This window comes from Sturnira hondurensis, unplaced genomic scaffold (genome assembly GCF_014824575.4).
Source record: "Sturnira hondurensis isolate 20B ecotype Veracruz unplaced genomic scaffold, ASM1482457v3 Scaffold0005252, whole genome shotgun sequence".
Lineage (NCBI taxonomy): Eukaryota > Metazoa > Chordata > Mammalia > Chiroptera > Phyllostomidae > Sturnira > Sturnira hondurensis.
Window position 1 is genome coordinate 6,077,014 of NW_028077883.1, and position 25,289 is coordinate 6,102,302.

Below are 25,289 nucleotides of genomic sequence, written 5' to 3' on the forward strand. Positions count from 1 at the left end.
AGAGTGTAAACCCGATACACCAAGACTGTGGATTCTATCCCTTGTCAGGGCACATACAGGAAGCAACCAATGAATGTATAAACAGAACAACAAATCAATGTTTTTCTTTCTCTCTCTGTCTCTCTCACTCTGAAGTCAAGAAATAAAAAAAAATTAAAGCAGAGACTGTTAGGTTTAAGTTGCCTATAAAAGACATACTTCAAATATAAAAACACAGACAGATTAAAAGGAAAAGGGTGGGAATTGTATCAGCCCAAATGGCAAAGTGAGGGGCTTCAAATTATGACTCTCCATAAAAACAATACCAAGGAAGGGAGGGAGGGAGGGAGGGAGGGAGGAAAAGGAAGGGAGGAAGAAGGAAAGAAAATCCGGCCAAGTTGTTGAAATAACTCTTGTTCTTGAACTCTGAGAACTAATCAAAGATGTCCGTCGCATTTTAATTTACTCTAGTCACATGCTTGCTCCCTAGTGCAGCCAAAGCTCTGAATAGAACAGTTCACATTCCCGGTACCACAAGAAGCAGAAAGGACCTCACCCACACAGTTCTTAATCCTTTGTTCTGACCTGGCCGCTGCCTCCCTGACGAACTATCACAAAAGGCTCATCTTCATTTCACCCAACTCCTGGGACTGGCTCAGTGCTAACCGCTTCCTAAAAGGCATTTGTCAGCCTTCACGGGCTCACATCTCAGTTGTCGCTCTCTGAGGTAATAATACCAGGGCAAACAGTAGACGAACCCAGCAATTTCCATCCTTTTTCTTCTCATGGCACACAAACTGATTACTAAAATTCTGCAGAACACCAAAAATATATATTTTGTCAATCTGACCAAAGAAATAGGCATAATTTTGATCCATTCTTACCAGATGACTATTGTTGTGTTGGCTGTTGTCATTTTCTTATTTGACAGTCTGGGGGGAAAGAGATCAGTGCCTCTGACTAAATATTCCAGTGTTGCATGTCTTAAAAATTCTTGTGGCACACCAGTGGAAAGTTGCTGGACTAACCAAACACTCGAGAGAACAAGCTAGGGAATAAAATGTCTGTGAGAGCGGTGAATATCTCTGAGATATTCCTGGGAATCTGGAGGAACACACACACACCAATTCAGAACTGTGGAAAAGCTCAGGGAAGATTCGAACAGACCCTAAACTCTCAACCTCTCCTGACCTCGAGGCTCTGAGAAAAAAATGGAAAGTGAAGGCTAGTGCAGAGCTGCAAACTGCCTGGCTGAGTGGTAGAAGTGCACCTCAACAAATGCGCGAGCCCTCTGGCAAAGCCTGAGAGAGCTTTTTCCTTCCAGGCATTTAAGAAGGTGCCAATTAATATTATAATTAGTGGGTATGTTACAATACCCAGCTTTCAACAAAAACAAATGTTGCACATGCAAAGAAAAAAGAAATTATGCCAGATACACGGGAATAAAATCAATAAAAACTGTGCCTGAGAAAGCCCAGACACTGAATTTTCTAGACAGAGACTTAAATCAGCTATGACAAATGCACTAAATAAATTAAAGAAAACCATGTCTAAAGAACTAAAGGAAAGTATGAGAATGATGCCTCACCAAACAGAGATTATCATTTGTTAGAAATTATTATACAGGAACTAGTATAAAAGACTCATGGACAACAACTAAGGGGGGTGGAAATGGGAGAGAGGTGGGGAGCACGGGAGGGCTGGGATGAGAGTAAAAGACAGAAAACTGTACTTGAACAACAATCAAATAAAAAAATTTTTAAAATTGTTATATATTTTTTCAGCCAAATAGAAAATTTGGAGTTGAAAAGCATGACTGAAATGAAAATTTCACTAGAGGAGCTCAATAACTGATTTGATCAGAACAAAGAAGGAATAAGCAAACGTGTAGAAGGGCCATTTGAAATTAGGAGGCTGGAAGACGAAAAGGATAAACGAGGGAGAAAACTGAACAGGGCACCGTGGGCACCCTCACGTGGGTCGCCAGACACAGAATGGGGCCCTAGAGGGGAGGAGGCGCAGGAGGAATACTTGAAGAAGTACCGTCTGAAGAGCTTCCCACACTTGATGGAAATTGTTAACCTACACACTCAAGAAGCACTGTGGACCCCAGCAGGACAAAAGCTACTGGAAATAATATGTATATTTAGCAAGCTTGGAAAATATACAAAAATAAATTTTTCTAAAAACAAGCAAAAACATTAAAAAATTAAAATTAAAAAAATACATTTATAATAGAATTAAAATAAAACATCTAGGAATAAATTTAAAAAACATGTGTACAACCTATACACTAAAAATATGAGTGAGATAAATCCAAGGTGGCTCTGTAAGTGAAAGGATATACCCTGACATATTGAAAGATTCAAAGTTATTACGATGTCCATTTTCTCAAGTTGGTCTATAGAATAAGGTTCCAAAAGAAATCCAAGCAGTATCACTTTCTTTTAAGAATGTTATGATTCTAAAATTCGCATGGGTACACCAAAGACCTAGAGTAGCTAAAACCATCTTTCCAAATAAACCACAAAGTTGGAAAACTTACACTACATTATGGCGAGACTTAAAAAACCTGCAGCAATCGAGACAAGGCAGTGTAGCAGAGGGACAGACTGCTTGATGAAATGGAACAGCTCATACATGGTCAGTTAGCTTTTTACCGAGGACGCCGGCCCAATTTAGTGGTCAAAGAAAAAATAACCTTTTCAGCAAATATTGCCAGAGCAGTGAAATATCCATAGGTTTAAAAAATATCAGTTTTGACTACTATTCATTCCATATAAAAGAATTAAAGATCCACCACAGGTCTAAGTATATAAGTTAAAACAATTAAGTGTCCAGAAGAAAGCATAAGATAGTGCTTTATGACTGTGGCGGGCAAAGTTTTACTAGAAAGAGCCATAACATACTCAGCATGCAAGGTAAATATGAGGAAATCGGACTTCAACAAAACAAAAACATTCTCCACTCAAAATATTTTATTGGGAAAGTAAAGTTCCAAGCCATAGGCTGGAAGAAAATATTGACAGGTACTTAAAACCATTAGTCAGGAATATACGAAAACTAAAACAATAGCTAGACACTGCTTCATACTCACCAGAATGGCTCAAATTCAAAAGACCAATAACACCAGCCACTGGGGAATCAGTGGAGCGACTGGAAGTCTGACGCTTCACTGACGGAAATGCGACATGGTACCACCAGTTGGCAGACCTCTTTTGAAGTTCCTTATAAAGCAAAACGGAATGACCATATGACCCAGAAATTCCATTTTAGTATTGTCTAAGAAAACAGATGCCTACGAAAATAACTGTAGAAGTATTCATAGCAATGTTCTACAGAAAAGCCTAGAACTGGAAATAACACCACTCTTCATCAACTGGTGAATAAATACACAAATTTCATTATAATCCTCAAACGGGATACTAGTCAGCAATAAAAAGTAACTTATTGCTGAAACATTTTAGTACATGAATATAAAAAATTGTATTGAGGAAAATAATCCAGGCCTAAAATAAGACTTGCTGTACGATTTCACTGATATGAAGTCTAAGAACAGCACAGGCGAGCGCTGTCCCGGTGGGTCAGCTGGTTGGAGCGTCATCCTGATAGGCCACGGTTGTGGGTTCATTCCCCAGTCAGACCACACACAAGAATCAACTCATAAATGCACCAAAAAGAGGAACAAATTGATGTTTCCCTCTCTCTACCCCTCTCTCTCTAAAAGTCAATAAATAGAAATGAACACAAAAAACCAGCACAGGCAAACTAAGCTATGTTGACAAAAATCAAAACAAACACCGCTAGAAAGGGCAACCAAAGAATTATCTGTGCTTCTTAAGATGCTCTGTGTCTGGTTTCGTCTGGTGGTTACCTGAGTATACATAGTTATTGAGACTTGTTAAACTAACCTCTTCATATAAGTGCATTTTATTATATGTAAATTATTCCTCAACAAAAATACAAAAAAGCACTTTTTCTCATTTTAATTCTACATATAGTGTTTAATATGCTTTCTTTTCAGTGATCTTTCTAATAGAGAACATCGGATGCGTTTAGGCCCATTTCCAGCTGTTGTTGCTGTTTTAAACTATGGCTTCTTCATACTGACACTGACAATCGGCCTTTAGGGCAAGCGTTACTTCCACAGAAGATTGATAGTTGAAAAAGTAGACAATCGGAAGGATGACCTTAACTAAAGGGTAGAATTTTGACGTAGGTGCATGTGGTTTTATAAACTCAGTGCTTTCAGCATTCTGGAAAGAAGAATAATTGGTGCAGAGGCTCTGTGATTGGAGGTGCAGGAGTGTCAAAGAAAAAGTGAGACTGGAGAACCCGCACCAGAGTGGTAAAGCTCGGCGGGACTGCAGGTAAGCCCAGAGAGAGAGTCACATCATGTAGTGCCCACAAGCTGCTGTAAAGATGGGAAAAGCCATTTGGTGTGTTTCACACTGAGGAGTTCAATGTTGTAACAGTACCGCCGCTCAGGTGGCTCTATCAAGACACAGAAGAGGTCAAAGGTTGAAGCAGGGAGATAAGTTAGGAGATTATTCCAAGAATTCATGAGAGAGGTGATGACAACTTGAGTTAGGGTGGGAACATCTGTGTGTGCTGACATCTGGCTACTTCTCTTTGCAGACAAAGTAGATGGTTACGTGCACAACTCACAGCTCCGTCCATTGGAAGGTATTTCCCCCTACCACCCATCAAGGTCACCCTTGCTAATGTAGCTGTCAGCCATCTTCAGTTTCCACTGCACACTGAGTCAACCCACAGGTGAACCAAGCTCTGACTTGTGCCTTCTTTTTTAGCTGATCAAACAGAACCCCCCATCACACCTGACCACACAGTCACGGGGAAGGGATGCTGGTGAAATTCTGGTGGGTGGCATTGGGCTTCTGAGCTCTGTATCCTGCAGCTCACTTGTGCCTTTGGGTCCCACTCAGATGTACATCTGGATGCACCATTTCACCTCACAAGCGGTGTCTGCTGGGTCTGTCCTACTTTAGGACAGGCTGCTGGGACTTAGCTTGTAACGGGCTCTTTGGATGTCTGGTATCCATATACTCCGTGGTGAAAAGCTGTGTTTCTACAGGAACCAGGAACATGCCAGAAACCCTTTCTCAAAAGTCACATAATGGGCTTGGGTAGGCCAGGGGAAAGTGGTGGTGGGAAAATGGAGACAACTGTATTCGAACATGAATTTAAAAATTTAAAAAAAGAAAAAAAGTCACATAATTCTTTGCTTTCGATGGCATGGCCTTCCTTCAGAACGCCAGGGGCCACCGTTGTCACTTCCCCACTGGGGCTTCCCACAGATTGCATACCACACCTTTGCCCACCATGCACTTCCAATGCCACGGAACATGGTGAACTCTTGTCATTACTACCAGTGACTCTGGCCTTTGCAGTTTTCATTCCTCCCTCACGGAACCATTTAGAGTCTGGTCTGTAACTTGTGGGTTACTGATATATTCTTGGTCCTTCAGTGTAAGCTCGAGAAACTTTTATCCCCAGTACTTTTTATTCAATTGCTTTTAAACCTATTTAAGATACTCTATTTAATTAAAAAATTTATTTCCCCTTAACCAAGAGTTCCACTATCTAGATACCACAGGGCTCAGGGAGAAAATTGCATCATTATTTAAAAAATTTTAAGAATCCTACAGTTCAAGGAATCCCCACCAAGAAAGGACCATGAGAATTCTCTTCCTAAAAAGCTGAAAGCCTGTTTTCAAATGTTTTCATGACTCAACCACTATTTATTTTAATTCTCTCGAGGCATAAAATGACTTTTTGAAAAAAATTTTCATTAAAGTTGTTTATAGACATACTTCCCAGTCCAATAGTAATAAACATTTTTTCAGTGTGAATTAAAAAAGTGAAATGTGTAGAACATTTGGTACTTGTGCATCTTAACCTGTTTTTCTTACTCTAACATTTGAGAGAGTTTTTGGGCAAGAGTCACTCTGGTGAAAGAGATAAGGGAGAACTTTCCAACAAACCACACACATTTCCTCATAAAAATCCAGTCTTGGTTCCTGTCCAGCTGAGTTGGCTGCCTGCAATTCATTATCAGTCTTTCGCGTGGCCCCAATGCACTGCTCTCACTCCCACGTCACAGCAGAATTCCAATCAGGCTTTGTCCCCCAAGCGCAGGACTTCCCCACGCTGGCGCGGACCTGGTTTGGAACATTTTATTGGCAATACTGGTGTCATGTTCAGGAACCACAGACTTTTGTCAGACTATATTAGCTTGAATGAAAAGTATCGATGGGCAACTATATTTGAAATATTGTTAAAGTACCTAGAAATAATAGGCATGAAAATTCATTTTGTTCACCGCAACAAACCTCTAACGACGTCAGGTCCTCAGTGGAACCGGTGCACCGTAATTGTGATTTGGGACTTAATGGAACCTCAACAGCGGCACAGACAATACAGTCCTCTCATTATGCACATGCTCTAGGATCGTTTATTTTAATGCTTTCAAATAAATATGTTCCATGCAGCACACCACAATAAATAAGGAGCAGCAATGTTCTTCTAGTAAATCCATTCATAATGTGAGTCACCATGTGAAACACCACATCTCGAGTCTTTGGCCCTGTACCACAGCGTGAAGCACACCACATCTGCACCTAATCATATCTGGCTTCATATGGATTTAATAGGACTATGCCAGAAGTGCATGTAAGCACAAATTTAACCAGAGGTTTCCAGCTATTAAATACAGCTACTAAGTAGTTAAAAGGCAACAACGAAACCCGTAAAGGTTCCCTCCCACCCTTATTTTTGAGACAGAAATATAAAGATAGAAATGGTCTGGTGAATTCCGGGTTAGTGGAGAGCAGAGTAGGATACACTTGAAACACTTGGAGCAAAGCCGGCACAATATGGCACCTAAAATGTCACGGCAATACTGATACTGGACGCACGCAGTGGAAGTGACGGCTGTGGACTCGGAGCTCCGGAAGGTGAAGGCGGGGCTGGGGAGGGGTGGCTCACTTCCACTAGGCAGACAACTCCACGGTGCTTTCCTCCTCGCTGTCAGCTCTGTTGGCACGGATCTCCACGAGGGTCCTGGCAAATCGGGTCCATTCATCATTGTGGGGCACTGCGAGCTGCAAAGCAAATTAGTGGGAAATGGTGAACAAGACGTCTTTATTATGTCTGAAAGCCTTGAAGCCCAGCATGCCCGCTCCTGCTGAAGCTGACGTTTCCCTTGGAATATAAAGGAAACAACACAATCTCCTTCCTCGAATCAGTCAGATCCCTGAAGTGTCGCTCTGAAACTGACAACACAAGGGAATACTCTCACTCTCAGATGCAAAATCACTTGTGGAACTCTTAAAAAACTTTAAAGACTTGCGTAAACTATACTGTTAGGTATAACAGCCATGGTAAAGCCCCCTCATAATGAACATTCATCATAAGCAAACCAGGCTTACAGTGAACACAGCAAATAAAACTACTGTATTGACTGGGATTTTGAAATAACTGTAGCATTGCCTTTCTAAGTCAATGCTATTGATCCTTCTGTTAAAAGTGTTGCTAAGAGGTCCATATACAGAAGTGCAGCTACATATACAAAGAAATCTTACTACTATGAAATAATGTAATACTTATGAATGACAGTAATAGCAGCTAAAGTTTACCAAGAGTTCTGTTCTAAGTGTTTTACATGTATTAATTCATTCCTCACAACACTCCTATATAGGGTAATATTAATGTTTCATTTTGCAGAAGAAGGAATCAAGGAACAAGAAATTCATCTTACCAAGGCTGCAAAGCTAGCAATACCAAGGTCAGTAATAGTGGGCAATACTGATTCACCAAAAAAGGAGGGGTTTATAAAATTTACTAAAGAGTACCTTCTTCTGTGTACAATTCAGTGAAGAAAATCACCCCCACCCAATTGTATGCACACATTTTGTTAGCTGATTTGAAGGACAACATTTTTTTCTATATAGTATCCAAAAATGAATTGCTTTAAGATACCAGGCAAGTATCTGGAAGAGAAAAGAGAATTACTTGAAGGTGAGGATCAGGATCAAGTTCAGGTCTCCACGAGGTTCACACAGAACAAAACTGACGTGGAGTGTAGAGCCACTTCCTGGGAGGAAGTGGCACAGTCTGTCTGCATGGGCACGGGTGCTACAGGTGCTGGCCACATTTGCTACGAATATTAAATAGCACATTCATCCAATGAATATGCACTTTAAAAAATATAAACAAAGAAACAAATAAATCTAAGCTTTGAGATCACTTCCACAGCTGAGAAACTTCCCATTCTATAGAACCAATTAGAACTTTAAATTTTTAATATAGGGGATGATATTCTCAGATACAACCCATCCAAGACAACTGATTGGAGAGTTACCATTACCCTACAAAGCATATCTTTCAATTAGCGTTCCACTGTTAAGGTTAAATATTTTAAGAATATAATCCTATAAATGATATATCGGTGGGGGAAGTAGGTTCTACTTATTTTGAGAAGTGCTGTACCAGTAATAATTCTCATTGAGCCACATGAGTGAGTTTTTAAATGGTTAAATGCTTCCCTAGTTATTGAAATGAATCCAAATTATGTTTTTAGGCAATGACATACGTTCACAGTTCATCTGCCTACACTGAGCTCTTTTCCTGATACAGCAGTGGAGAAATGAAGCCCTTAACACAAGTGATACAGGAGAGCTGACAAACAGCCAAGTCATCATATCATTCCCTCTATTATATGAGGGAATAGATCTACTATTTCATTTCTTTCCTCTCCTCCAAATCTTGACTAAGTTCTTTAAAAAACCCCCACAAAACAAAAAAGCCCAAGAACAGACAAAAAGCTAAACATAATCATGTATTTATAACTTTTCTATTAGAAGAAGCTAAAGCTAAAGCTCATAGAGTTACCTCATAACTTTGTATAACTTTAAACATCAAAAAAAGCTGGTCTCACTAATAATACATAATATATTGTTCATAAAGACCAATATACACTGGGAATTTGGCTTCTAAACATGACACTACATTATTGCATATGCTGGTACAAATGTAAGTTTACATATGATGCCATATGTAATGTTTTACTGATATCAGTATCTAGAAACTATGCCAAAATAAGGAAACAGGTAAATATATTTACATGGTTTCATGTAGCAGTAATGACAAAACTGTTAAGAAATGACACTAATAAAGATTATGAAACATTAAGGTTTGAATATATGTCCAGATACAGTTGGGGACAAAATTGATGACATATATGACATGTATGACATATCATAAATGTATCATTAGTGACATATAAAGTTGGACATGTAACTTTGCAAAAGTAAATTTTATTAAATTGAAATGTTTCTGATAAAGAAATGAAAATACCCTACAATGGAACTACATTTAACCTTCTCCGTGGTGGGGGGGTGGGAATAATGGTATTATAAACCAACACTTGTCCTTAAAAGTACAGATTATCCCTTAAAAAAGTTCCATAGTATTCTGACACATCTTGTCTTCTTTTTGATTTGCAAAAATTGCACTTACTTTGGAAAAATATCAGAAGCTTGATTTTTCGAACCACTATTCTGTCAAGTACTTTCCTCTCTAGAACATCATAAATAACACAGGCATGTTAGTTTGCTTTGGTTCACACACACATAAAAACTCTAGAATTGAACCTGATAAAAATACAGATGCTTCCAGAAACTTAAATTGACNCGTGGTGGGGGGGGTGGGAATAATGGTATTATAAACCAACACTTGTCCTTAAAAGTACAGATTATCCCTTAAAAAAGTTCCATAGTATTCTAACACATCTTGTCTTCTTTTTGATTTGCAAAAATTGCACTTACTTTGGAAAAATATCAGGAGCTTGATTTTTCGAACCACTATTCTGTCAAGTACTTTCCTCTCTAGAACATCATAAATAACACAGGCATGTTAGTTTGCTTTGGTTCACACACACATAAAAACTCTAGAATTGAACCTGATAAAAATACAGATGCTTCCAGAAACTTAAATTGACTTACCTTATCCTATTATATATGTTCACCTAGTTGGCTGTAAAACCAACCCAAGATGACTGATTGTAATGTTAGATTTAGAAGGGGAACTGCAGTTTGCGCCATTTTCAGAATTAGAATTACCATCGGGAAGCACTTTGTGTATGATCTTAGCTTGAGTGTGTGAATGTGTATTCACCGGCTGTTTCCACATCCAAAGTTAATAATTTCTGGCATCTGAATTCCTTGTAGGTGAGACCAAACCGGTGTCCTAACCAGCAAAATCACTCTACATTCTCCATCTCTGGTTGGAACAGCATCTGTTTGGACAGCGCTGCCCTTTTGACCCTTGGCAGTTCCTGGCCCTTCTCACCTGGTTCTCCCTGATCAGAAACTGCTAGAAAGGAGTCTCGTGAACATAAATGCACCTGAGGTTCTCTGGGAGATTTTTAATCTAATAACACCTCAATTGTAAGTAGAAACAAATATTTGCTCCTGTGTTTCAGCTAAGGAAAAACTCTGCTCTCCTGTCCTTCTAACTAGCCTACAAATTGACTCCATCAGCCTGGACTGAGTATCAAGTGTATGCCAGCTACCAGGCTAAGAATGGAAGACAGAGCAGGGAATCATTCTGCCCTACGACGACTACGAAATGCAAATGAAAATGAATGTATTATGTTTTCCAAGGCCAAAATGTGTGAATACTGGCATAGGCTGTTTTTTTTTTAACTTCACTGACATTCAAAATACGAAGAGCCTAAAATTTACCTTCCTTGTAGTGACGACTGCAACATTTCCTGGTATGTGCTGTATGTCCAGCAAGTGGTAGGAAGCAAATAGCATGTTAAATGCACAGGTTCAGCATCTCCAAGTTTCTAACAAAGCATTAAATCTAGAGCATTAACTCTGTTTTTTTTTATCCCTGAAAATAATAGTTTAAAGTACTTTTCAAAGAATTACATTTGTGATAGGAAAAATATTCACAGGTTTCTAATGATGATGATTCATTTCAATCAATGAAAAAATCCATGGGAAGCACCATGAAGAAAATAGCCCATACTCATACCCTACGGAAGGACTCGTAAAAATTGCCCCATATGGCACTGAATCAGAATGGATCTGGAAATGTTCTCCTCCTTCAGATTCATTGGCCAAAGTCCACATTAAAGGTGGGGCATGACTCATATTTTCCCTCTGCTTCGTCCACCGCTGGTCACCCCACTCCCACCCCCATGGTAGGTGACTGTTTTATAAAATTTTGTGAAACGCATAAAGCATATTTATGCCAAAACACTCAGGGCTCTGATTCCCGAGATAACAAAATGTTAACTATAAGAGTGACCAGCTTTTATAGACATACTGCTATTTTTACAGCCAGGACCAAAAAGGTAGTTTCTGAGATAGCAATTTGGCCATAAGGAGAAGGTAAAATGAACCTCAGATTTGAACAGGAGACCTACGTACATCTGCTTTCATCTTGGTCACTGGCAGGGACCAGGCACTTAACCTCTCCCATCGCCAGCTGGGGAGAGGGCGTCTGACCCCATTCACCGACAGACATGGAGAGGGTGAGAACGGTAATCCAGTGAAGAAAACACCACGGGACAGGCATATGTTCTTCTTAAAACTGTCACTCGGATTGAACACATTGTTAAAAATGATATGAAAGTGAATGTTGTCAATTCGACAACATTTATGTGATTTGGGTTTTGTTTTCTTTAAGGGTTAGATCTGATGTTTGCTATGTGAAAGCGCTCAGGAAGCGGCACGGGCCCCTCTTCACCGGGCAGGAAGCAGAGGGCCAGGAGCTGAACGGCTGGCCGAGGACAACAGGACTGGCCCATGGGGTTCTCGCTGTCTGCGGCAATCGGAGAGGGCCTCGCCCTGTTGAGAAATGCCGCATACCAGGGTACAGGGGCAGGCAGGCAGGGGATGTTTTGAATCGCCTGCTGGAAAGATACTAAAGATTATTTTTAATGTTCTAAGATTCTTGAGAGATAAAAGGTCATCCTCATAAAAAGCAAAAGTGTAAAAGTTGTGGGAAAATTCATGAGAGTTGATCATTTTAATCCCCAGGCTCCACACAACTTGTGAGACTCTCAGGAACCTGTCGCCTCCCCTCTGCCTGAGTAGAGGAGCAGAGTCCTGTGGACCCTGCCCCGCCCCGTCCGCAAATAACTCATCAGTCTGACCACCGGGGGTCTTTCCTGAGCTTCTTGTGCACGTCAAGGGAGACATAGATGGCAGAATAACTAGATTTTGAGGACGGAGTTCCCAGATGTCAGTCAGATCATGCAACCCCACCAACCTCTGCCACTTACTTGCTGTGCGTTCTTAGGATATTTGTTTTAATATTTTTTGATAGTCAGGTCTTCATTTGTGAGGAAAAAATTTTGAGACCCACCTCCTAGGACCGTTGCGAATTTTAATTGTGACAGAAAAAGAGCTTAGTATATAATGTATTTGGCACATTATACACCCCGAGTAAACGATGGTTTTCCTTCTTAATGCTGATTCCCCTCTCCTCCATTTTTTATGTTTCTTTTTCCTTTTTGTTTCCTTCCATCTTTTCATTCTTTCATTTTCTTCTTTTCAACTATACAGAGCTGCATTTTTAGAAGTATCCCTTATATTTTATAAGATTTTTCTTAAAAACCCACATTAATCATTTCCTAAATAGTCACACTTTTAGTAATAGCTAAATTTCATGAGCTCAGTGTGGGAAAGGGTTCCTTCGGATCACAAGAAAAATTCTGTCAGGCTACTTTTCATGCACGTTTTAAAAATCAAACTTAAAGTGTCATTATTCTTCATAAATGTGCACATATGTACACACATACACACGTATTTTTTATTTTTCAAATACGACTCACGCAGCTTTCTCTCACCAACCCTTTGCTGCAGCACTTTCTGCAGAGGGAATCTACATTTTCACCTCCAGTTGTAAGGCTCTGTAACCACTGAACTTGCTGTTATACAAATCAAATGACTTTTTATAATCAGGGCTATGCACACACATATCATCCATGTGTCTCTTTTGAAAAGCACATGGCCAACCATTCTGAACAGTCCTCAGTCAAGCCTCTCTCGTTCGTAACTGTAAAGGGTTTATAGAACCTAACAGCTGATTCTAAACGGCTGCCCTATCTGCAGTTGCTCCCACTCCCTCAAAGCTGCATTTTTTTTATGGTGAAAATGTCCATCTCAGGCATGGCTGAGTGTAAAAGCAGGTTAAGCACAAAAACGTTTTTGATAATTAAGACAGAAAAGTATCCCGTGATTTCAGTTTGGTTTCTCAGATATATTACGCATGAACAACAAATTAAAGCGAGTAGGACTCTAGGCTTCAGGATAAATATTCCATGGGTGTGTGTTTCATCAGCATCTTTGTAATCTTTCAATTAAATGGGGCCATTAAAACAATGCCTGGGAGGATTACATTAACCACGGATTCTGAACAGACACACAACACTTCACCCCCTGTAGCAGCCTAAATATTAAAGTTGTCTGTGAGGAAGATATTTTACAAACTACCTTTTCACTTTCATATGCATTGATTTCTTGTTGTTGTTGTTGTTGTTCGTGCATTTACAGAAACCGAGGAGGCCGACGTGGCTTTCTACAGAACCACCGCTAACCCCCCGTAAGCTCTAAAAGCTTTCTTGCAAGTACAATCATTAACGGCACCCCAATTCAGGAGATTGTGGAGTTACTGGTACACAAATGCATGCTTGTGTTCAGAGGAAGCCTATACTTTTTAGGGCAATTCCCTTTGCCACACACAGATGGAAGCAAAGTGGGAGGTAATAAGCAATGAAACAGCCGCTGGAACGACCGAGCATACTTGCTTCACATAAATACAGCTCCACTGTATTTAACTCCTGGGAGAGTCTAGCATCATTGGTAACAATGGATAAAACCACGGACCAAAATTCCAAGCTAGAATGCAGTCCACAGAGGGCGTAAATACACTGCAGTTTTCTACCACAAAAAGATATACTGTGTGGTAACTTAGTATTTACAGCAGTTTAGAGAAGTCCAGAAAGTAGAAGTTACATTAATCTCCATTCTGGCGCATCTGCTATTAACTAGTCAATGGGTTAAAATTTCTGTGAAATTTCACAGCCTGCTAACCTATAGCCGTCCGATGATATCGGACTACATTTAGCTAAAGAAAAGAATTTCTTTGATCTGAAAATCCCTTCTAGGGGAACCCTCACCCACCCAGGAAGCTTGAGATCTCTGTGCCTAAGACCTCTTCCTTGTATTTTTAAGTGAGTGGTTAACTTTTATAGCATGTGTGTTAGAACAACACTTTTAAAAAATCCATTACCACTCAATTAAGGAAAGAAATAAAGGCAGGGCATGGAAGTCAAAAGTAAATAGTAACAAATATGGGTCTAATCAATTTCAATAAACCAGAAAACATCGAAGGAAATAAATCATTTTTAAATAATATACTTTAAAAAATAAACCTTTAAAAATATTCTTCATGTCGACACTAGCACTATAGGACGCATGACGAAATCCAGAAGCTTTTTACCTGTGAAGGGAGAGGGCAGGGGGGATCACACATCTGAAGAAGAAAGAGTTAATTCACGAAGATGACCTTGTTCACATTTGTATTCAAATCTTTATCACCCTCCTTTCTTTGGAAATCTCTTAAGCATTATTTTTTTTCTATTATTTGGAATAATCTATTTCTTTGTCCCAAAAATGGGGGAAATTCTGGAAACACTGGCTGACAGGCAATCACAGAATAAACTTTTTAAACTTCAATTACCACTCTTCTTCCATAACACTAAAGATCAAGCCAATGACAGGGAAACAAAAAAGTATGTGCTACTCAAGCTGGGTCTGTCATGTTAGCTGATTAAACATACATCCCCTCTCTTCCCGATATTATTAACTATGGGTTTTGTAGCAAATTCCTAGCAACCACTGCATCTAAGCAGTTTTGACAAAGAGAAGGCTTACGGTTAAACACCTTAAAAACATTTACCAAGGTAATAAAAGAAATGTCATTTCCTCCTACTGAATGTTTGGGCATAAAAGAGGTATTTTTATAATGTAGTCCATGATTTCCCATATCTATAGTGTCCAAAAAAAGCACAATGAAAATGAAGCATTTTTCCAGTGGTTTGATAACTATTTCAATCAACTGTTAGGCGTGCATTACACTAGTGGCCAATTGCTCACTTTTACAAGCACAGGAGGGGAGGGGGACCAGGATAGACATCGGCAGGAAAGGCAAGCAATCTTTTCTGGATGTATTTTCTATATATCCTTTTCTGTGCAAACATAATTAAATGGATTACTTTTTTCCTGCCCATTAATTTATAGCCAACGTGGAGGCTGCATTCTGAATGTTTTCCCTTAACCTTCAACTTTCACCTGTAAAACTTTCATTCACCCACATATTTGCTGAGTGCCTGCTAGGTGCCAGGCACTGTGCTAGACCAGGGTGTCCTATTGAACAACTGCATTCACTTTGTGTATGTTTCTCTGTGTGTTCTAAATTACTTCTGAAGATTAGAAACTGTCCTGAGGAAAGCGATTGACCAAAGGAAGTCTGCCAAAGTGATCCTGTTCCCCTACATCAAAAGGGTGGCTAGTTTTTAGGATACTAGATGTTCACTCTTTACTTATGGGTCCTTACTGCTCAGACAAATAAATACAAAAGATTCCATCTACCTGTGGAGAAACTATAGGCTGTCCATAAAGGGGTCAGATCTTTGGGAATAAACCAGTGATCAGTTTCATTTGCCAGCCAAAAAAGTAAGAGTGAGAATTTTTTTCTGTAATATTCAGCTTTGAGACTCCCGAAATGATAAATAATTCATGTTTTAAAAGTGTAAAAGATTTTCTCATAGCTGACATTCTCAAAAACTCATGCACACCTTCCCTTGAAATTAGAATATAATGATTCCTTCACTTCCAACCTATATGGGACATAAATATTTACACACACACGTGCCTAAACAGATAGTGGCCTTCTCGTTATATTTTAGATACATCAGCAGCAGCACACCCACCCACTCACGGAAGACACGGACAACTCCTCATTTCTATCCGGGCCACTGTGCATCTAGACACACCCACGATGAAGCCACTTCAGACGCGGCTGGTCTGAGCTGTGACCGGGGGCTACTGCTCCAGGCAGCAATTTTTTCAAGATAAGATTTAACAGTTTTGAAATTCTAAAACTAAACACAATTTTGTCAGCCATAAAAAAAAAATTAACACTATAATTAGCGACTGCTTCAAAATCCAAACTGCTATTGAAGATGACAGCTTGAAACCACAGAAGAATCATAAAAGATGATTAATAATACAAACTGGCACTTGCTTCAGAAAGTTTATATTCATAGGCCATTTGCCACCCAAATGGGAAATATGTGAATTTCATTGAATATTGCAAATTACTACACAAACATTAATTTGGTTTTTATAAAATTAAATATTAGGGTTTTCATTGAGTCAACTACTCCATAATACACACAAGTCTAAGTGTTTTCTTATCAATTAAGAAAAAAAGTGGCTTGAAAAAATATTAATCCTATAAATCTATTTTTATAAACTAATGCTACCTGAATAAGCACACTATTTATAATCAGTCTAATCATGATCTTTTACATATATAATTATCCAAATGAAAGCCACTGCTACTACATTCACTATAAGATGAGTAATTATAACATTAATTAAAATAGTGCCTTTTCTTTTCTTTTTTAAAACTAAGCACTTTTCTGAGAAGAAATCAAGTTAACACTAAAATTACAATCATACATTTTAACCTAATTATTTTATTTCAAATACTTCTAATTCATTATGACAAGGAAATGAATTAATTTATTCTTTCAAAGTAGGTTATTTTATATGATTATATTTTTAGCACCCCAAACCTGCCCATACAAATATGCTGTTGTGCTTTTTGACTGAACTGCACAGAGTTATTGCTGGGACAACACAAATTCAGGCAAAAACTGAAATGGGCAGTTGAGAATTCCACTGTTTTGGTACTCGGTCAGCAAATGTCTAGGTGTTATCAGCAGATACCTAAGAGGCACGAAGTATGTGCCTTTTTGGTTTTCATCTAGGTGTTTGGTATTACGGAAGCGTGTATGCCAGAGTTTTCTTTCCCACGGAGGAAACGCCCAAAGCAGTGTTTCCCGTCACCTGAACAAAGACCACCACTGCTGGCTGGAGAGTAACCTGCGGCCACAAAGGCCTCCAAACAGTAAAAAAAAAAAAAAAAGGCGTCTTGCCCCCTACAGCCACGCTCACGTAATGAGAAACACAAGTGTCCGGGGCGGTCACAGCCGGACTTGGGTAAGCAGGGCCCAGCCCCACTCCCTTCTTCTGGAGCTGCCAGAGCTGAGTCCTGCTCACAGGTTCACCACCAGCAGGGGTGAGGGGCCTTCCTNCACTGCTGGCTGGAGAGTAACCTGCGGCCACAAAGGCCTCCAAACAGTAAAAAAAAAAAAAAAGGCGTCTTGCCCCCTACGGCCACGCTCACGTAATGAGAAACACAAGTGTCCGGGGCGGTCACAGCCGGACTTGGGTAAGCAGGGCCCAGCCCCACTCCCTTCTTCTGGAGCTGCCAGAGCTGAGTCCTGCTCACAGGTTCACCACCAGCAGGGGTGAGGGGCCTTCCTAAGGCATCCTAACTGAGCCGACTGATTTCAACTGCAGGTCGTTTTCATTAAGGAGCCTTTGCTGGAGTTAACCACAGTATCTCAGGTGCACTTCCTATTTCGTGCTCTGTGCATCCCGTTCCCCACGGAGGGGGTGGATATTTATCTTCTATTTATATTCAGGGCACAAACTTCTCGTGGAAAATTGATGAAGGCCTGGTCCTACTGGAAAACCCGAAGTGGTTCCACAAAGCAAACAATTATTGCTTAAGTGTAATCCCCTTAAAACCATAAACGTATTGTATTTATTTTGTGTCACTCAAATCCTTGCTAACTCCCGGCACTTCCAGTCTCTCAGAGGCTGCTACAGCGAAGTGCTATTTAAAGTGCAAGAGAAACGGCTCAGCGACCCTCTTTTATTCCCATTCTAGCTGGCTAGGGAGACCCTTTGTACGGGCCTTCGTACCTTACACCTTGTTCACCGTTCCAAACTGTCTTAGATAGGTCATTTTTCCTCTTGGGAGTCTCAATGAGCTGTTCATTCTAAACTTTCATTTCTGCTTTAAAATACATTTAAATGAACATTGAAGTCATGCTTTATGTTTTCAGGAGTTAGATTTGATCTCTCATGTTCACCTGCATCTTTCCTGTTTAAAAATTTTTTCAAGGACCTTTTCATCTACTAACAAGTGTCAAATTTATTGCACTTACTGAAGTTTATGATAAATGACTGGGCCCCAAATAGTCATATCAAACAAGGTATCCGAATGTTGCCCAAGTTCAGGGTTAAAAGGTAAAGACGAATGCACATTTTCTTAGGTAATTAGTGAGTGGGAAACCCAACAAAAAGAGCCAGGGCGGTAAGACTTATTCATCTTCCAAATTACAGATTTCACGTTGCCATTTTATTTTTCACATTCTTCTTTAAGCTGAACATGATTTTGGAATTTTTATCATTGGACTACTGCAGAAACATACCCGGGGATTAGAAACTTCTCTGTGTTTTTCGCAACGGAAAACAAAATCTTTCCTGGAAGAGGTTAATGGAAAACGAAATAATAGGAGGTGGAAGATAAACTGCTTCTTTCAAAACTGGAGCCGCAAACAGCATTCTAACGAATTCAGAGAAGCAGCAAACACGGTGGTCAGGACACATTCACGACAGCTGCGCCTGCGCGGCAACATCCGCGCTTGCACGAAGGCAGCGGGCCAGCAAGGAAACACATCTGCAGGGACGACAGGTAGACGGGCTGGCGATCAATCATGGGGACGGGTGAATAATTCTACACTCGCTGGCCCATGTGCTATTCAAATCAGCTCCACATACACGGAAATGCTTGCTATTCAGTAAAGGAGCCACGGCAGTGGTTGATTTTTATGTTTAATTCTTTAGAAGATGTGTCTTCACACATCATTAAAAAAATTCAACCATGATTAACAGCTCTCTCTGAGTATATTCTGAAGCAAAATACACTCAACATTTTTAGGTTACATTTGCAGTTAATTTATGACTTGTTATCTTATCCACATTTCAACTAATTGAATGGAGTCATACAACTCCAAAACAAACAGACTACAACTCCATAGTTTGGGGAGAAAAATCCTCAAAACTTATTCAAGAGCTAGGCTCATTTCTTTTTTTTTTTTTTTAAGATTTCATTTATTTATTTATCTTTAGAGGGGAAGGAGAGAGGGAGAGAAACATCAATGTATGGTTGCCTTTCCTGCGTCCCCTGCTGGGAGTTGGCCTGCAGGGAACTGGCCTGCAACCCAGGCATGTGCCCTGACTGGGAATCGAACCACGATCCTCTGGTTCGCAGGCCTGTGCTCAATCCACTGAGCTACGCCAGCCAGGGCCTAGGCTCATTTCTTATTTTACATCTTAGAACATTTAAATGGTATGTGCCACCACTGTCTAGTTAAGTAACTTTTAAGATGTATAAATAGAATAATATTATAGCCAAAAAATACAAGGGGTCTTCTCTGCCTTTCATTGATTTCACATAACTTCCATTTATGCTAATGGAATTAAGCACCTGATCCGCAAAGAAAAAAACCCTCTCTGTGAAAATAAATGTGTGCAGCATATTTTCCAGACACAACGCTGATATCAAACCACCAAAACTGTGTACTGTATACACAAAGCATCACGCGGCCTACCTGAAGGCATTGCTGTTTCATATTTCACTCCTGAGTCCTAAGCCTGGAGCCATTACTCACGCCTTTGCCATTTCCATGTAACAAAAGAGAAAAAAAAAAGAAGGATGGACAGACTCAACCCAGTGACTTCAGTGAGCTCCTACCCAATCCTCTGTTTACCCCTTCCGAGGTTCACAGTAAACTGTATCAGTAAATCTGGATTTAAGCCACTGTTCTCTGCCACCGTCTTCAAAGTCGCAGAGGACGACTGTACATAAGAGAGGAGGATACTGACAGTGGGGACACTGTGCTGGGGCTCCCTGCAGCAGCCACAGCCCAGCTGGGACAGGAGGAGGGGCAGACAATCATTGACCACAGGGGACACCACGTTCCCTCCAGCAGTGCCCTTCCAGGTGGGGGTCTGTTTCACCTGGTCGGCACATCTACCTGGACTTGAGTAGCATTGTCGCCATTGGTAGTCCCAGATGTCTCTCAGGGAGTTCTCGACAATGGAGGGGCCAGACAAAGGCAGCCCCGCCCCACTCCAACCATAATGGGCAGGACAGAGCTCTTCCCCAAAACTCTACTAGACTTTCAGTTAAAACTACCATGTAATCGAAATAGCGTTGTGGGGAGAATTTGAATATCCAATATGGTTTCAGCTCTATTTTTATTGGCCTCCTGATGTTTGTAATGTAAAGTCATTGCTATTTTAATTCAAATTTTTTAATGGTCTTAAGAAATAGGTAATAAGAAGAACATATGGCATATACTATATTTAACCACATTTCTAAAGATTTCTCCTTCTTCCTAATGATATAGGTCAAGGCCAAAATTTGTCATTTCTGATTTGTACCATGAGTGGTATTAAAAGAAATACTCTTGTGGTCGGGATTGGCTACAGAATTTGCAGGGCCCAGTGCAAAAGGAAAGTCGGGGGGTGGGTACCCTGCTAAAAATTTTCTTAACAATTGCAAGACAATGACAGCAGAGCAGCGAAGCAAGCTCTGGGCTCCTCTGAGCACGGGGCCGATGAGGTTGCGCACCATGAAGCCAGCCTCATCTTGGAGCAGGACCTTGGCAAGAGGCAACCCCGCTGCCCTCGCCTTTCTGCTCGGCCCAGTTCCCAGTTGAGTCAGCTGTGGGAGAAGGAATGTGAGAGGTGTTCCCGCAAACACCTATTCAGCGTTCGAGGTCCAAGAAAAATGGATCAACAGAGTGGACTCAGCATTTCATCTCCCTTCCTAGAGGTTTCCACAAAACAAGGTTTTCCCTTCAAAGGCCAGCAGGACCCTAGCAAGTGGTTCAGTTTTCAAGGGGATCAGTGGGCCAGTGTTGAATGCAGATAATGATAGTGTGGTCTACTAGCACACTGATCCTAAGTGCCATGTTTTCTCTCTTCCTCTGTATTTTTTCCCTTTTAAAATCACTTCCTGCTCAAACCCCTTCCGTATGGTCAGCCGGCACTGGCCTCAGATCTGACCTCACATTCTAAACAGGCCAGCTGGCTGTGAAGGCACTTTGGCTTTCTGCAGTTCCAGTGACTTGGAAGGGCAGGGCAGCACAGTGGAGGGGGTGGAGGGGGTGCCCCTCTCTCCTAAGCACAGTGGTGCTTCGTCAGTTCTAGGCTGGTGAAGGAGACAACAGGAATGACAACCATGGCACCCCCCGCCCCTGAAGGGATCCGCCGCCTCTTCGATGTGGGCTTCCGCTGGACTCAGCTCTACTCGGCCCATCTTTCCTTCCCACACCTGCAGCCTCTGAAGAGTTGGTCTTCAGAGATTAGAATAGGCTATCTAGACGAGCAAAGAGAAAAAGACACCTCCCCTGCATTTTCCCCCAGAAATAAATATGAAGTAAATTTGTAAATACCTTACAAAAATACTGAAGGGAAAGAAACCCCTATAGTTAAGACCAAATTATCCTGTTAAGTCTGAATCTTTCTGAGCTATAGATTGTTTTGTGTATGATCGAACAATAGAGAAAGAACTGTGCAAACATATAAGCCCATCCTGATTTTTGGTCATTCAGAAAAGGGCCAGAAGATTATAAAATCACCTATTCTCAATAAAATAGTATATCCTTTCTCTTCCTCCGGTAGTGCATTTGTAGGGATAAACAACCCCACAAATTGTTTGGTCTATTATATGTCACCGAGATTTTTCTATAGCCTGTCTAGACTCCAGACAATAGGCGAGACTGGCCTACAGTTGCAGCCTTTCTATAGTCGGCAATATCACTTAGGAAGGTAAGGACAATAATACAAAAATGGAAACCAGCCTGACCTGCCAGTACAATGATAGAAATACGAGTACGGCAACATTTCACGATTCAGAAATGACGAGAGCAACCTAGCGAGGAGCTTTAGCAGCCACGTGTCAGCCGAAGCAACTTCTGCAAAATCACTCACACTCCCCCAATGAGCAGTATTCGAGTAATTCTGTCCACCCAGTAGAAACCACTTTGTCACCGAAAATTCTGTATATATATTTTGTGTTTTCTTATTGCATGGAAATAGCATGTGTAAGTATGTATATACGTAAACATATAAAGCCACAAATATATGTGTATTTATGAAATATATTTTATACATGATATCTGTGGTCAACACACAGACTTTTCAAAAGACCTGCCTTTGAATAAACTAGGCTGTTAAACTGTTCTGCTTTATCGCCCTCTGGATAAAATAATGCTGCCTATAATCTTACAAGAGTTAAGGGATATTATGTATAAGAAAGCGAGGTGGGTAGAGAAAGGAGTTTTTAAATGTCACCTACTTTCTGCCATTTCTTCTCTGACACGTCTCCACCTCTATTTCTCTCCCACTATTACAATTGTTATAAACAAAGAAAAGAAAGGAAGATGGATAAAAAAGAAACTTGAGTGCTTATATTTTCCTTCTTTGCTACTTTTTAAATTTTTTAGTTAAATAAACCAATAAAGGATACTTGTTTTCATTGTCGTTTAGTCTTATTGTAATGAAGACCAGTAAAAAGAGGCACTGCACAAAAAGAATGCCCATTGAAGAAAATATTTCTGCGAAACTGTCGGCAATATTTTTGATTGGGAAGGTATTCTGTTTCCCAGGGCCAATGCACTGGGTCAGCGGTCACCAGACCGGCTGCATCTTCAACACTGGGGGTAAGTATTCACTGGGTCTCTGCATTGGAACGACTCGGCCTGTGGCGTCAGGAGTAGCTGAGGGGGTGTCTAATGAAACAGAAAGCATGCAGGAGAGCCAAGAGATTCTCCCGGTTCTTTTACTTGGGGTTGTATATCCCCTAAGTAAAGAGAAAACTTCTTTTTCTAAAGTCATTCCATTTCTGTCTCTGGCTGAATTTTTAAAAATTCCAAAAACAACATCCTTTACCTTGTTTCAACACAATCACCTCAACCGCACAGCAGTGTATGTAATACGTCATTAGAAGTTCCACTGTAGAACAAACCGTCTAGGACAGCCCAGTTTCTAGAGCTGATTGATGAAACCGTACAGAACCCTTCTCAATGTGAGCAGCCCAGTCCATCTACCAGGCACTCACTGAGCACTTCCTGGGTTGAAGACGTTTATGCTCACAAGTGTGGTATATGCCCCTCCCCAAATGCAAATGTTACGTGCATAGTATGCCAAGAGAGCACTACACAACACTCTTGTTTTGTTTTGCTTGGAAGTTCAATGTTTTCTGTCTTTAAGGAAAAAATCCTTTAACCTCATCAGAAATGAAGGTTTTTGTCAACACTTTCTCACTGAGTAAAAATAAACAGATATGCTTTATAGTACAAGTGATTGATAATGTGTCATTAAATAGAGTATAACAATTCAAGGAGATTTTACTGAAATAAAAGATGTAGTTTTTTCCATTGACATGTGCCATGATGTTCAGGAATACTTTTTTTTTAAAGATTTTATTTATTTTTAGACAGAGGGGAAGGGAGGGGGAAAAGGTGCGAGAAGGAAACATCAATGTGTGGTTGTCTCTTGTGCGCCCCCTACTGGGGACCTGACTTGCAACCCAGGCATGTGCCCTGACTGGGAATTGGACCAGTAACTCTTTGGTTCACAGGCCAGCGTTCAATCCGCTGAGCCATACCAGCTGGGACAAGGAATACTATACATACTGGGTGGGGCAAAAGTAGGTTTGGAAAATAATACAATTAATAAATAACAGTACAACAATAAACTATTTCGAGTACTAACAACTGTAAACCTACCTTTGCCTCAAACTGTATCATGTAAAAGATGTACCAAAAAGGTCTATATTTCATACACTACTTTGAATATTACAAAAATGGTACAAAATTCTTATTCACCTTAGCCTTCTAAACTGGCCACAATTTATAATTGAAGAGTAATAGTTTATATTTTAATGGGGTGTACCAATGAAAACTTGACTTTTTAAAGTCGACACCAAATTCCAGATCTATGGCAGCATGATGAGTTTGGCAGACTCGCATTCTCATGAAATGGGTGGGACGTGCCGTGATTCATCCCCAGAGAGCTGGTAATGCCACATGCTCTGAACTGAGCCTGGACCAGTACCTACGGTGTCCTGTGCGTGAAGACAGAAGATGGAGGTAGGCCTTAACGAGGTCTCACCAAACTCCTACTGAGTAAATATTTGCAAACACATTCAAGAGTGATCTCATGGCCCAAAAAGTCTTGTGAATAATTTCACTAGGTCTTTAAATTTGATACACAAGTCAACCCCCCCCCCATAAAATAACATGTACCTCTCCAACATCATAGATCCAAATACGGCCTTCTGAGTCCCCAACAGCCACTTCTTTGCCGGCTTGAGCCCAGCGAACACGATTCAGGGCAGAGGCCCCCTCGATGGCCACACTTGCTGTTGGAACCTGCCGAAGAGGTCACGAAAGAATCTCTGAATATGAATTTAAATATACATTTAACTGGATGAGTCGCCACTGCCTTCTTGCGCATGAAGTTATATCCATCCCTGTGCAGAAGCAAAAGGATTCATTGTTCTTAAATCATGTACTCCATGGTACTAAGGGGTACAGAGGAGACACTTGAATGAAAAATGAAAAGAAGAGAGTTTTCCCCCCACAATCAGTGGGTAGTGAGTGACATAAATATTTCCTCAGATTAGGCATCCAATGCACACACAAACACAGCAGCTCAATGGGAAATCTCACGATCAGGTCGTGGTTTACGGACTGATGGAGAGAGACATTTCGGGATTTACCAAGATTAAGGATACGGTGAAAGGCAGGAAGGGGGAGTGTATGGTGGAATAGAAGTCATATTACCGTAAGTCTTCAGGGGGAAAAGTAGGTATTAGTCTCTCAAAATCTCATCAGGGAGGGGATGATCAGAAGAAGAAAAAGTACGCAGGTGAAAGACTTCAAAACCTCAAATTCTCCCCGTTCTCTCTCTCTCTCTCTCTCTCTGTTTGTCCTCCTGGCAGTCCCAGGATGCATGAAGAGCTTCCAACCTTTGCAAAAGCGCCAGGGTGATATATCTGGATGAACGGAGGCAGCACCTGCTTGTAGAAAAAGCCTGACATCTCCTCTAATA

General features: G+C 40.6%; 1 protein-coding gene across 8 annotated transcripts in view; it reads right to left on the bottom strand.

Moving 5' to 3' along the window:
* Positions 1-6,438: 6,438 nt before the first annotated feature.
* The window catches only part of DYNC1I1 (dynein cytoplasmic 1 intermediate chain 1), a 294,039-nt gene continuing 275,188 nt past the window's right edge, over positions 6,439-25,289 (bottom strand). For all 8 annotated transcript variants that reach the window (XM_037046446.1, XM_037046445.1, XM_037046444.1 and 5 more), the window contains 2 exons: positions 24,482-24,607; positions 6,439-7,103 (listed from right to left, as the gene is read on the bottom strand). In XM_037046446.1, the coding sequence (XP_036902341.1) occupies positions 6,993-7,103; positions 24,482-24,607 (237 nt within the window). In that variant the 3' untranslated portion in view covers positions 6,439-6,992. The remainder of the gene's footprint in view (positions 7,104-24,481; positions 24,608-25,289) is intronic.